The sequence below is a fragment of the Haemaphysalis longicornis genome, unplaced genomic scaffold (assembly GCF_048455015.1).
Source record: "Haemaphysalis longicornis isolate Haplotype H1 unplaced genomic scaffold, Haemaphysalis longicornis Haplotype H1 scaffold_8, whole genome shotgun sequence".
In the NCBI taxonomy this organism is placed as follows: domain Eukaryota; kingdom Metazoa; phylum Arthropoda; class Arachnida; order Ixodida; family Ixodidae; genus Haemaphysalis; species Haemaphysalis longicornis.
Window position 1 is genome coordinate 110,303,140 of NW_027526445.1, and position 13,512 is coordinate 110,316,651.

At 45.0% G+C, this 13,512-nt stretch overlaps 1 protein-coding gene across 4 annotated transcripts in view; it reads left to right on the forward strand.

The window, feature by feature from the left end:
• Window positions 1-12,268, forward strand: part of LOC144150147 (uncharacterized) — a 37,283-nt gene extending 25,015 nt beyond the window's left edge. For all 4 annotated transcript variants that reach the window (XM_077681983.1, XM_077681984.1, XM_077681985.1 and 1 more), the window contains 3 exons: window positions 3,540-3,653; window positions 7,379-7,492; window positions 10,028-12,268. In XM_077681983.1, coding sequence (XP_077538109.1) covers window positions 3,540-3,653; window positions 7,379-7,492; window positions 10,028-10,098 — 299 coding nt within the window. In that variant the 3' untranslated portion in view covers window positions 10,099-12,268. The remainder of the gene's footprint in view (window positions 1-3,539; window positions 3,654-7,378; window positions 7,493-10,027) is intronic.
• The last annotated feature ends 1,244 nt before the right edge of the window (window positions 12,269-13,512 follow it).

The window sequence follows — 13,512 nt, forward strand, 5'->3', positions numbered from 1 at the left end:
TCCATAACGCCTTTAAATGCCTATCTTCAAGATCGGCGCCTATATGCACACTATTTCAGCCTCAAGTTTCGCTTTCGAGTGCAGATTGAGATCGCTATTCATGTCACCGGACAACATTGACTGTTCTGATTAAAGGACGTAAAGGTAAACCTAGTCCTTTAGTTCATCCAACTCCCGGAAAGCAATAGCCAGCAGGAATGAAATGGGGTGCTTATTCTCGGTGATATGGGGCACAATTTGGTAACAGTATTTCCAAAATAGTGTAGCTTGCTACTGTTTCCACAATTTTTACAGAAATGCTTAATCTACGTTCCGCGTGCTCTCCAAATAGGTTTATCCAAACATGTGCAGTCGCATCCCTCGTTCCGCGAGGCAACGTAATTCCAACTCTATTTTCAACCCAACTGTTAAGCATAGAAATCGTCTTTAGTGACAGATCATGACTATATCATTGAGCCAATGACGGAATATCACTGCGAAGATGCATCTTCTTACGCCTTAAAGCTGACATGGTCCACGAGCTTTAACATACACTTTTCTATACAACACCTGTTTGGCTGGTAAACATTTTCTGCAAAATTCTCAAGTGTCTGGAAATGTATTTGACAGTGTTACGGCATCTTGCCTGTGCAATACGGGTAACATAATTGTATATGAGAAAATTGTAACTGTTGTACATACATTATCCCTGGAATATTAAACTACTTCCTGAACAGGTCCTCGTGTCTGAAGCGTTTATTATTTGTGTTATGTTTTTTTGTGTCACGATTTAATTGTGTCAAGCAGCAATAAATTCGTACTTCTGTAATCATCATTCCCAGAATGCAAGCGTTCTTTGTCACCACTGTTCCATTATATGCGTCCATCTGTCAAGCGATAGTAGATCTTGAACATGAATTTTAGCAATGCGCTTGTGGAATTGTGAAAATGAACCCGTCATTAGCCCAGCAGTTTTATGGGATAGCTAAACGCCTATGTTCAACATCTGTCGCCTTCGAGCCATCATAAACAATAACATTTGTGATTCTCGTGTCCTAGATGCAGGTCGCGCAACGCTTTACTTTAGATCACTTCCATTAATGTAAAAATTTATGTTGCCGCAAATTATGGTCATGGAGGCCTAAAATGTTGTTCTTGATTTCCTATTTTCGGCGCCTACATACGTGCTTTACTGACGCCTAAAACTCTGTCCTGCAGTTATCAGGACCTTAACTGCACGTTAGCATTCCAAAGATACAACCAGAACTAACTATGGTTCCCACTTAAATCACCCAGTCATGCTTCTTGCGTGTGATTTATGCCGGCGGCCGCCAATAGCACACATCTGTTTTTGTGGCATCATGAAGATTCCGCCGGAAAGCGGCTTTCGGGTCGCCACTGATATGTTTGATAGGTTTTTTTTTTAAATCTCTTCAATATTTCTTTGAAGTCTGCGGTAAAATTTACAGTTTAGTTATCCAGGCAAAGTAGTTCTTTAATGAACGAAACTTGTATTTTGTCTTCATGGCCCCTTAAAACATTCCCATTCCTTTTAAATAAACCGACATTTTAACGCAGAAGACAGAACTACAAAATACACATCCACTGTCAATGGGGGTATCTTGGGAGACTTGACTGCGGTCCGACATAATTCTTTTTAAATGCGGAGCATTTCGTAGGCTCGCCTGGTTCTCCGTCGTTGATTGCGGCGCCGTCCACACGCTCACTGCGCATGCGCAACTCTCCTCCTTACACCCACAGCTCCGCGATACTACACTATAAAAAAAAGAAATAGTTAGCGGCGCCCGGGTTCGATCCCACGACTCTCTAGCAGCAACGGGAGGTACGCGGTGCTCTTCCCACTACGCTACAAATCCGGGACAGGAGCAAGTGCTACGAACGCGCCTGATGTCCTTGACTCATTCAAACTACGTCAAGAAGCTACTGATACAACGAAGGCACGCAAAGCTGAACGTCAACGGAAACGACGAACTGAAAACTTTAGAGGGGGATGCTGAATTTCCCGTGGGAAAGCTGTGGCGGGAAGCGCCACGCGCCTTGCAGCTCAACCAGCCCCGTCCGCAGCGCCTCTGATGCTGACTGTGGCAGGATGCCCCTAGGGATTGGCCAACCAAAGAATCCATCACGAGATAGGTTCGCGTTCAACCACCGTCGTCATCTTCCCGTAGGGGAACCGCTGAAGAAGAAGCAGAACGAGAAGACAAAGCTGCGAAGAGAAGGGCGTGTACATTGCTCTCAGCCGGTGCACCAATGTCAACAACCTTTACCTCACGAAAGCTGATGGAGACTACCGATTCTACCACAGAGACAACATTGACAAGAACATGATGGACGAGTTTCGGCGCCTCGAGAACCACACAACAGCACTTGCGTGCCTTTGCCACCGGTGTGGACCCGGACGCGGAATTCCCTCTGGCGCTAGTAAAAACCAGATCACTCAACATAACGGCAACACAATGGAACCACACGGAACCGCCACGATGCTTCGCATCCTCATCAGGGTTCCCCACGGGAAGATGGTGTAATTTTTTCTGTCGCACGATCCTGATCCACTGTTACCACTGCCCAACAATGCACGGGTGAAACGAAAAACTGAAATGTCTCGCCGGGGAGGGCATAGCATATACTGCCTACTAGTACTGTGACCATGCAGCGATTCATTATGACAATAAAATAATATTAGCGATGAAATACAGTGTCGAAACATGCATATTGGCGGTGGCAACTTTTTCTTGGTTCCCGCTTTTTCCGATGGCCACAAGATTGCGTGCCAGTTACGACGCATAGAGCTCATATAGTGGTCAGTACTAATACGTTCTACGCATCATGCGTAGGACGACAACACTGGACACGTTTTGGTCGAGTGCGAAACGGCAACCCCCATTTTTGTGTTTTCTTGTTCTTTAAAAAGCGACAGAAACAAAATACAAGTTTGTTTGAAAACAAAGACAACTGCATCCCTATAACAGTAGTACCTAGTTCATTGCAAACCTCAGACAAATAACCGATATATTTAAAAAAAATCATATGAAGAAGCGCCGAATTTCCAGCCACTTTCTAGTAATCTTCTATGACGTTACAGAATTTTCTCTGTGTGATTGGGGGCTTCGGACATAAACCACCGCCTAGAAATATGACTTGGCGGTTACATTAGGACCTCTACTTACGTTTTACCCTATAGGTGCGATGCCAGCGTGAAGCTAACACATTTATAGGATATGTTCAGTGCTGCTCCACAGTACGACACGACGGCATTGTGCGACATTTCAACGTTTTACAATAAATCTTGCATTTTTTCACCCAAGAAACGCCTTTCACGGCTAGAATGCAGCTTTAAACAAAATAAAGCTGTATTTTATATTTATTGCTTCTTAAAGGTTTTATACTTATGACTGAACACTCTCCTAATGGATACTACCTTGACGGTGCACCAGTGGCTGTGGGAGTATCTGTGTATGCGTAACCTCCTCGCTTCATGCCATAGACATCCACCTCGGAGTCTACATCTTGTTGCTTCGTCTTCCTTTCAATTGTCTCAGCATGCACAGGGGAAGCCGACTGCAGATCTTTATGTGAGCAGAGGTATCCAGGAAAAAACTTTTCGGCGACGCAGTGTGGGAGCGACCACAAATGTCTCTGCGAGTATGGAGAAGGTAAGTCTCTGTTTCCATTCTTTGCCCTACGCTTCAATTTCACCTTTTGACATAGATGTTCACACCTATGTGTTGTACTCTCCAGAAAGCGCTTTGTATAAGAAGTGGAGCTTAGCCTTTTTTTATGGGGCATATCTTATGCCTCACTTCTATGCAATGGCTGTCCCACTTTCTGAGAAGAACTTCTTGCTGGGCTAGTTGGGGAATAGATGCCATGATCTGAAGCACAACAAAAACACACTGACTAAAAACAGAGTATACGAGACAGGAGTTACCGAGTAGACGAGTTAGCACCTGTCTCGTCTACTCTGTTCTTTGTCCGTGTGTTTTTGTTGGGCTTCAAATCAATGCATCTGTCACACCTGCACCTGGCGGGGTCATGAACTTGTATGTAATGAACTTCCAAATGAATGCATGCAATAACCACATCATTACCTTGTCAATCTTAACGCTCCTATTTAAACAATATCTCCAAACATTAAAAGTCAACCTAAACAGTACCTTTTATGGAGTGTCTATACACCTTCGACACATACCTAAACCAATAACTTGAGTAGTGTGGAGTTAAAAACGCATTAAATAGTTCATGCACATGTGCTTGATAAGGAAAGGTTCCAAATAAATATAAATAAAGGTTAAGACAAGATGTCGGAGCACTGCAACAAAATTTGACATGCATCGCCACTCGGCAATGGACGTTCTTAGACATGCTGTGAATACAGGACATATATTAAAGGCGATAGCCTTTCTGAGGCTACTTAAACACGGAATTTTTGGTATGTGTGTCTGTCTGTCTATCTGTCTGTCTGTCTGTCGGTCTGTGGCTCGATTCAGCCACCCAGCCAAAGCGGAACAGATACTGCGCAATAGTCTTATATAGCCACAGCCAAATCTAAACGTCTAAGTCTGGTGAAATGTTAATACTTGTCAATATTATTGAGCAAGAACAGGGCATTACGCAAATGTAAGGCAGGCTATAAATACATGACTGATATTTGCAGTGATCCTTTATTAAAAAATTCGCGGATGCTTGGTTTTTGCGGTAGCAAATGAAATACTACATCAACTGCAGAAAACCATCGCCTGCTGCTGCCCGCGCTACCTGGCGGCATTAAAAAAAACGGTAATAGCAATGAAAGGTTCCACTGTAGTAGAACCTATAGTGGGACCTATCCACTACAGTGGATAGGTTCCACGTTCCGCTTTGAACACTCGTGGAGTAGACCAACGTGGTTTTATAACCGTTGTAGTACGGTGCCTCGATTAACACTCGTCTCCACCGTGCGGCAGCGCTGACATTGCGGTACACGACTTGGAGCAGTGGAACGCGGTAAATTTAAAGTGACTTGAGCAAATGTCTAGCGTGCTATCTTGGGAGGAACGAGACGATAGAAGAACAGCATGAGAAGTCATCAGGAAACAGAAGGGACGCATTTACTTGCCAGGGGCACCAGTTCACTATCGTCCTTCGTCAACATTTGCACCGAAAAGACCAGATACGCGCAATTTTTTGACTGAGTGTAGATCCCTCCAGCCATTCATTCACTGTTGCAGGTATGGCACTGGGTAACATGAGCGGTACCTTACCGCAAGCAGTGCCAACAAGCAATCACTCCTTATTATACACTCATGCCATTATAAATTATTACGTGATAAGCAGAGAAGCAGTGTATTTTAATATTTTCCCGTGACAATATTGACAATACACTTCTTTTCTGCATGTAAATTATACAAAAATAGCTTCCCTGGTAAATTTGCAAGCCGTAATGTATGTACCGCACATATTGAATATTTGAACAATTCGACATTTTATCGTGGAGAAAGTGCGCTGAAAATCGACACAAATGGCAAACACTATTCGAGCAGTATTCTAAGCTTCTAATATTTGCACAGCGTATGAAAACATTACTTCGCTTTTTGAAGGACACAGGCATATCTCAACGATTGTAGGGACATTACTACCGTGAACCGTCCTAAGATTGCCAATTTTGTCTGTGTATCGCCTTATTTCTGTGCATAATCAATTCACGTGTGCGTGATTTGTACTGTATTTCTAGTTACCGTGACCGCGCCTTGTGTTGTTTTAATTTTCTCCCTATTCTCCTCTTTTATTATTCACTGCTGCCCTTCCCTTCTCTTTCAAGTCTTGTATGCCCCATCCCCATGTGTAGGGTGCCTACTGGACAGTACCCTGGTTACCCTGACCTTCCAGTACTGTTCCTTAGTCATTATATGCAAATATAGTTGATTGATTGATTGATGGATTGATTGATTGATTGATTGATTGATTGATTGATTGATTGATTGATTGATTGATTGATTGATTGATTGATTGATTGATAGATTGATTGATTGATTGATTGATTGATTGATTGATTGATTGATTGATTGATTGATTGTAGGGTTTAACGCGCCCACGAAACTAAGGTAATGAGGGGGCCGTAGTGGAGGGCTACAGATTAAATTTGACCCCCTGGGGATTTTTAACGTGCGCCGAAATCTCGTACACACGGGTGTTTCTGTTTTTCGCCTCCATCGGAAAAGCGGCCGCCGCGGCCTGGAATCGAACCCGCGACCTCATACTCAGCAGCGCAACGCCTGGGCCACTGAACCACCGTGGTGGGTGCAAATATATTTAAGACAGTAATTCTTGCAATATTACTAGAATATTTCGAAAGTATTTTTGCGCTATGCTGTGATGCATAGCTGCGGCTACTATCAATGGGTTGTGCACGTCATATCTTGAACGACGGAAAAACATGTTTTGGCAGCGTACGGAACTTTTATGTGCATTATTGTTAATCTTGTTCCGAAGGCAAGACATGTCTTTGAGCGAGTTGGTTCATATTACGGAAATAACATGTTGAAAAGAGAGAAGGAAGGAAGGAAGTAAACTTTATTTTCCTGAGCACCGTTAGTCCAGGGCGCCGTCTTGGGAAGCCGTGGCCATGGTTCTGGACCTCAGCAGGAGCTGTCTCGCAGCGCTGGGGTCAGCCAGACCTGTCTCCCAGGATGCTAGAGTTAGATTCGGGATGGGGGTCAACTTTGGATGTCGATCACAGGCCCATATTGTGTGGAATATGTTTGGGTAACCTCCGCAGAACGAGCAAGTAGGAGTGCCGGGTAAATTTCGAAAGCGATGTGTGAGATGTTCAGTGGGTAATGTGTTTGTCTGAATCTGTCGGAGGAGGACGGACTGCCGCCTTGTGAGTGTACGATGGGGGGAGGGATGTACCTTGCGCTGCGCGCGAAAAGACTCGAGGTATTCGCGCGGGCTAAAAGACGGCTGTGCATCACTTAAGGATGGGTGTGTGTGTGGAGAGGGAGAAACAGGAGATGATTGCGTGAGTGTGCCATCGCTCTCAATGTACACAAAGAAGTGTGCCTGTTTTGATAATTTTCCTTAAGGTGTTAATATGTGCTTTCACTTGAAGCCTGTTTGAATTTTTGTAAACATTTGCGGTTACACTGAAAGCATATATGCATGCCGTTCTTCCAATATAATCCAGTTGTGAGTTAGCGCCCGTCCTATCCGTTCGCCGTCATTTGCCTTCGCTGCGCTTTTGCTTGTTCCTAAAGTTTTATGGTTACAATTGAACATACTGCGTTGATCAAACGCCATTGGTATTCGCAGTATCGGTGTCTTTATAAACCTCTGCCTCCATGGCACAGACATTCAGCTCGGAGGCTATTTTAAGTTTTTTTCTGGTTCCTTTTTTACCCAGAATGTACGAGCGAAGCCCATTGCAAATCTGTCTGTGAGAAGACGTACCCTGGGAAACAAATGCTCTCGACAAACTGTCGGAGCGACAAGCAATGCCTGTGCACGTATTTGGATGGTAAGCTTATATTTTTTCTTCTGTATTTCAAATGTGCGCCTCCGATGCAGATGTTTACAGTCACTGCTTTGGTTCTGGAGAAACTGCTCTTCACCTCAAGCTTAAACCGGTTGCTCAAACAGGGAGCTTTATGAAGGTCTCTCTTTGTGATCGCGCGCATATACGTATGGCCTTACGTAATACGTAATGCGTATAAGTAATGGCTTACTTTAATCCACAGAGCAAGAATAATAGGAGGTGAAACGGCCCATTGCGGCTTAAGCGTGGGCGAGCGACCAGATAATGTCGCAATGAAAACCAAGGCAGACTGCAAAGCTTCGTAGCTGCGATGGTGAAGGAGAGGGTAGCGGCCCCTTATGCACTAAATGATAGCGGCCTCAATTTGTCCCGGGCCTGCGCAGTGAATTGCCGTTCGCTGTAGCCGCGCAGTTTGTTCATCCGCGGCAGATGCCGCTAGCGTAACGTACGACGAGCGCTGGTGGCATTATCAGGCCGCGCTAGGAAGCCTAGTTTCTCCTGCTGTCTTATTCTTGCTCCTTGCTTTAATCCCACCACATTGACATTTGCGCTTGACTGTATCTTCAAGTCTACTGAATAAGCATTTGAAATTGAATGCGTGCAACTATGCTTGTACAGGATACAGGAAATTTTGCATCGAAACGCGACACGATGATTTATTCCTGCCTATACAGAGCTGTTGTTTGAGTGCAATTTAATTGCGTATATGTTGCCATTTCATGTAACTGGCTAATTTAATTTAGCAATTGCGTTTTACTCCTGTACGGATTAACTAGGGGTTACGGCATGATGTTGATAATGATTGGTTACTGACTTTACATTTGCCTTTTATATAGTACAAAGGAAGTGCTTCCTTTCGTAGAACGCATTGATGGCTAAAACGTATTGACGCAAATAGGGGCAGCCGTGAGGACGCTGAGATGGGCTGAATCCGCCGCGGTAGCTCAGTGGCGTTGTGCTGCTGAGCCCAAGGACGAGCGCTCGATTCCTGGACGGGGCGTCCGTTTTCCTGATGAAGGCGATAGGTGACACCGCCGGTCTATTCTAGATTTCAGCCCACGTTAAATACTTCCAGGGGGTCAAATATAATCCGGAGCCCACCACTTCGACGTGCCTCATTGCCTTTGGCGTCGACATGTTAGACCTCATAATCAAACAGAAACGGCTGATATATGAAAACCAAAGTGCTTGCAATTGCGCTGCCGTATATTGCAGAAGTTTTGATACAAACTTGTGCGAAATGCACCTGAAGACGCACGTGTTTGCTATAGCGAAATATTTCTCAATGCACTTAGATCTCTCAACTCTCTTTGAAAGCAAACGTGTCCCTTTAGGGGTACTTATCAAAGACTTCTTTACTGCTACATCGTGTTTGCGTCTCTCTTAATGCAACACTTTCTTTGCTTCTCGTTCCGAATTTGCAGCCACTGCTGTGGTATTGACCGCATGCGCTGGATTTCCTAAATCACCACCAGACAGCGCTCGCCTTCGCGCATATTCATACAGCCTAACTATAAATCCTATCGTAATACACTGTACAGAAGACATACGATCGCCGCGGGACGATGGGGAAACGACGTTGACGGAGGCTTTGGGGTTTGATGTGAGGGCAATCATCAATATCACTGCCATAGATGTGGTGAAGAGGCGGAAGTAGGGATGGCGGTAGATAACTAGGAAAGAGAGAAGGACGTACGCGAATCAAACGAATGATAATTTAGAGCAGCGGGGAAGGGAAAAACAGGTGTGCATGGGCAGGAATAGTGGGGAGGGAGAGATGGTAGTCTAAAACCGGGGAGAAAGGGCAAGGGAAAATAGGAGGAGGCGATTTCACTCGGTTAGTTAAGGGTAGGGTAAATAAGTGGAATAAAACAGGCAAGTCGGTGGTTGACGATGACGTCCCGATACAAAGGAAGGGCCTATATTCATCATCATCATCACCATCTGGTGTTTCTTTGTGCTTATGAGTAACACGTGTCCAACATGTTGTTCTGTAGCTGACCAGACGGCACTCCAAACATGGGGAGGGTATTCAATCCTGAGTGCTCGACAGGGGTACTCTTTATCCTATGAAAACACGCCATACTTTCACTTACAAACCTAAACGTTGGTGTGCACATCACAAGAACAATTTGTTCTATGCGTCCTTGCTTCACCGCCACCTGTGGGAAAATACATAGAGCATATATATTGAGTGAACGGCTTCTGCGACGGGACAATACTTTGGTATGAAAGGCATTGCAGTTGTCTACACACTGTTTTCCAGAGAAATGGCAATAGCGTATTTCTTTGTTCCTTAGCCCCGGTCCCTAATTCTCGGGTACGCTGCTGGCTTCAATGTGGTCTCTCGTCTGGCTGCTGCGAGAAAACACAAGCATATAATCTAAATGTGCAAGAAACAGCACCTTTAACATGAAAAGAGGCTGTCATGGAAGAAATCATTATAACTTGCTATCTTTTTCACGAAAAACCTGAGATATTTCTTTCTTTCCGCTCATGCCACAACTTTCTTTTCAGGTGGCGCTGGGACAGCTGTACCGGCCTGCATGCTCACCATCGCTACCATCTTGCTGACAAACTTGGCATAATGCCTGGGCGAGCTGAGGGCAAACTTGGAGCGCTGCTCATACCACCCACCATGTTGGGCTTGTGCGTCGCTCAGCTGTCATATGGCTAGACATCACAGGTGTCCAGGTTGCTTCGCTGTCCGCATATTTTGCTCCCTTGTTGGCTTGGAGTTCAGCACCAGAGCGCCAACCACGGCATCAGTGTCAAGAAGATCCACTACATGTTTCTCTTTTTTTGTTTTTTTTTGCGAGTTTAACACACCGAAGCAAGAACTTCGCTACTGCATGAAGCACACTGTATTGGAAAGATCACAATTTGTTATGCTGAACTGAAGATCCTTAATGTGCGCCAGAACATCGACATGGGGTGTTTCTGGCGTTCGTTTCCGCCTGAAAAGCGGCCACCTAGGCAGGGATCGAAATCGAACCCCTGTCCTTGAGCTGACAACTACAACATTTTAGCCATGGTGTCACCGTAGCGGGAGATACTGCTTGTTTCATTTGGCCCCATAAAAATACAATGAATTCCACACATTAGAATTTGGAGGTAAGAAATTCTAGGTTCATCAATCTAAAAGCCATGAGCGTATTAGATTTCACCGTCGTAAGGGACCAGGGCCCTTGTCAAAACCCTCTGGCATAAATAAGATGATTTTGGCTAAGATTACACCATGTATCAGTAAAAAAAACAACTAAATACATTCATGAGATTTTTTTAATTTACTCCCCCTCTCTTCATGCCAGATCACTTTCACACTGTTGCGTGACGCCAAGAAATGAAGTAAAAAAAGTGACATCTGGCCGTTGCCAGAGTTCGTCTTGGTATCCCATGATTAGTGTTCTACACCCGCAGCGCTTCCAGAAAAACAAAGCAGGAAAAGTTTCCAGCTGTAGCTCGTGCGCTCTATGTTTAGATCAATGTTACATATCATTTCTTAATCACAGGTCAGGAAGGGCAAGCACTACCTTTCCCAATGCCTTCCGAATGCCACGAAAGATCCAAATCTCAGACAGCAGCAGTTTTATACCAAGCCGGTGCCTTTACCAACCGCTCAACACCCATCTACGCCGAGAAAGGCTATGAACCATAAACCTTGGGCAATAAACCATGGCATGGAAACCTGAAAGTCCATGAACTGCCTGTTTGGTGACTCCTATACCAACACATTTGTCTGGGAGCAGCCAATGTTGTATGCTGGACAGTTGGAGTAGGTCTAGAAGCTGACCAAAGACATCGTAGGTACGAATAGTCCAGGACGACAATCCGGAGATGAGCTCCAGAGATGGACGTTGACGTGGTAAACAGCCCAAAAAGACAGAGATGCCAGAACTAACACCTACACAGGACGGGTGCTAGACGTCAACCGGGGCTTTATTTCTGGAAAAGGAGCAAAATACATATAATAGCATACATAAATATCAAATTGCAACTAAAAGTGCGCCATCCGCCCATGTTTGCGCGCAATTATCAGAATGTTTCTCTTTTTTCGTCAATAAAGCCCCACTTAATGTCTAGCGCCTATCTAGTGTGAGTGTTCTTTTTGTATCGTCGTCTTTTCCCTCATTTTACCACGTCGAAGTTCTATCACCAATTACCCCAAATTTCTTCGTTGCCCACAGTGAGGCCAGCATCTTAAAATCGAGCCCTGGGGTCAAAGCACATAGCATCGTATTTCTGTAGACGTGGTTAAGAAGGATTTGTTGCTGCTGCATTCTTTTGGAAGAAAGGCAAGTCGGTGAATCTTAACAAAACAACCGATGAGATACCAGGACAGAAGGATTGGCTCGTATTCATAACTCAACGCTCGCTTCCTGTAAGCATTGGCTTTGTCGAGGGAATGTGGATGGTGGGACTTGGAGAAAGGCTGCCAGAAATATTAATCTTGAGCGTCATTTTAGGGCTTTTCCTTGTCGCCGTGCAGTGTGCGTTGTAGTGTCACCTGCGTGGAGCAAGCTTGTCCTGGACTTAAGCGCAAAAGACAGGCGAGCATTTTTCGTCCATGCATCCGGCCTTCTGTACAGTTTTGTATTTGTCCACCTTGCTCATTTTTCACGTTGCCTGTGTGGGTGATACTTTGCTCGTTAAACCAAGATTGTATTTTCGCTATTGCAGAAAACAGTGTTTACGACCTTGTTGGCGGCGTGTCGATGGTTGCTTGGAAATAAAGGCTGCCTCAGTTTTTGTTCAGTAGTTCAGCGAACCGAAATGTTTTCTGACGCTCTTCGAAATGACGAGTATTTCAAGCCACGGAAAGAAGTTGAGTTTGCTTGGCGGCCTGCACACTGACATGTCGCGCTGATTACAATTGCACTCCTGACTCACTGCCTTTTTGTCGCGGGCTGCTGACAAGGCGGCTTTCAAAACAGGTTAGCTCGCTTTGCCTTGCAGTTGTCCGACCTATAAAGTTCTCTTTTGTGGACATTGTCAAGGATAAGGGTGGGATCTTGTCATTTGGGTGCACGCACACCATTGGGCAAACTCACCCAGCGCTCCACGTCAACATTGTCAATGGCACATAAAGTCCTGCGCTCTCTGTGCTGCGACACCATCACTTGCGGGGTAAAAGCGCTCATTCGCTCAGAACGCGGATACGAAAAAATATAGCCAGAGAGGGAGAGTAAATGTTTGTTGAAAAGTAGAACAGGTCGCCCTGATAAACTGATCTTGGGCCTGCTACTTCGCACTGGAGGGAGGCAACTGGGGACAAAAAGAAAAAAGAATGAATATGGAATGTATGAGAAATGACAATGAAATAATCATCTGAACTGTGTACAAGTAGTAAAACCAATAAACGTGTCACATACAACGAACCGCTGAATAAGATTATTACGGTCAAGTTTTCATCTCATGATTATCGTCCATAAAAAATTTTGCGGTGTTATTCCACAGCCTGTTAAAGTTTGTCGCAACCTAGAGCCGAGAACCCATGGAGGAGTCACCAAAAATATAAGCAGGGCTCTAACGGCTGGGCTTTGTTTCCTGTAGTCAGTCCACGTGCCAAAAATCTTGGTTCGGACAGAGGGCGAGTGCCCAAGCGTTGTAATGCTACCTCAAGGTTATTTCGCTCACTCGAGTACTTTGAACAAGCGCTAAGCAAATGTTCGATAGTCTCAGGACAACCGCATAGAGGGATGTCCCGGCTGTCCTCGCGTCCGATTGTGTGGAGACGCTTTCAGGTAAATGCTACTCCAAGGCGCAGCCTGTGTAGCAAGGTGTCGACATCTGGAAAGCCGAGGAGCATAAATGAGCCAGATCGAGCTTTTTAACCCGTTCATGTCAATTCTGTGTGTCAGACGAATGCAGGGCTGCAGCTTGTTTACGTGCTCGCTAGAGTATCGCGCCAGTATCTTTCTTTGTGATGGAAGCAGCCAAGAAGAGTTCCATGCGCGTGTGCCTGCTGTGGTGCTGCATCGGCCAAATTAATTTCTAGCGCT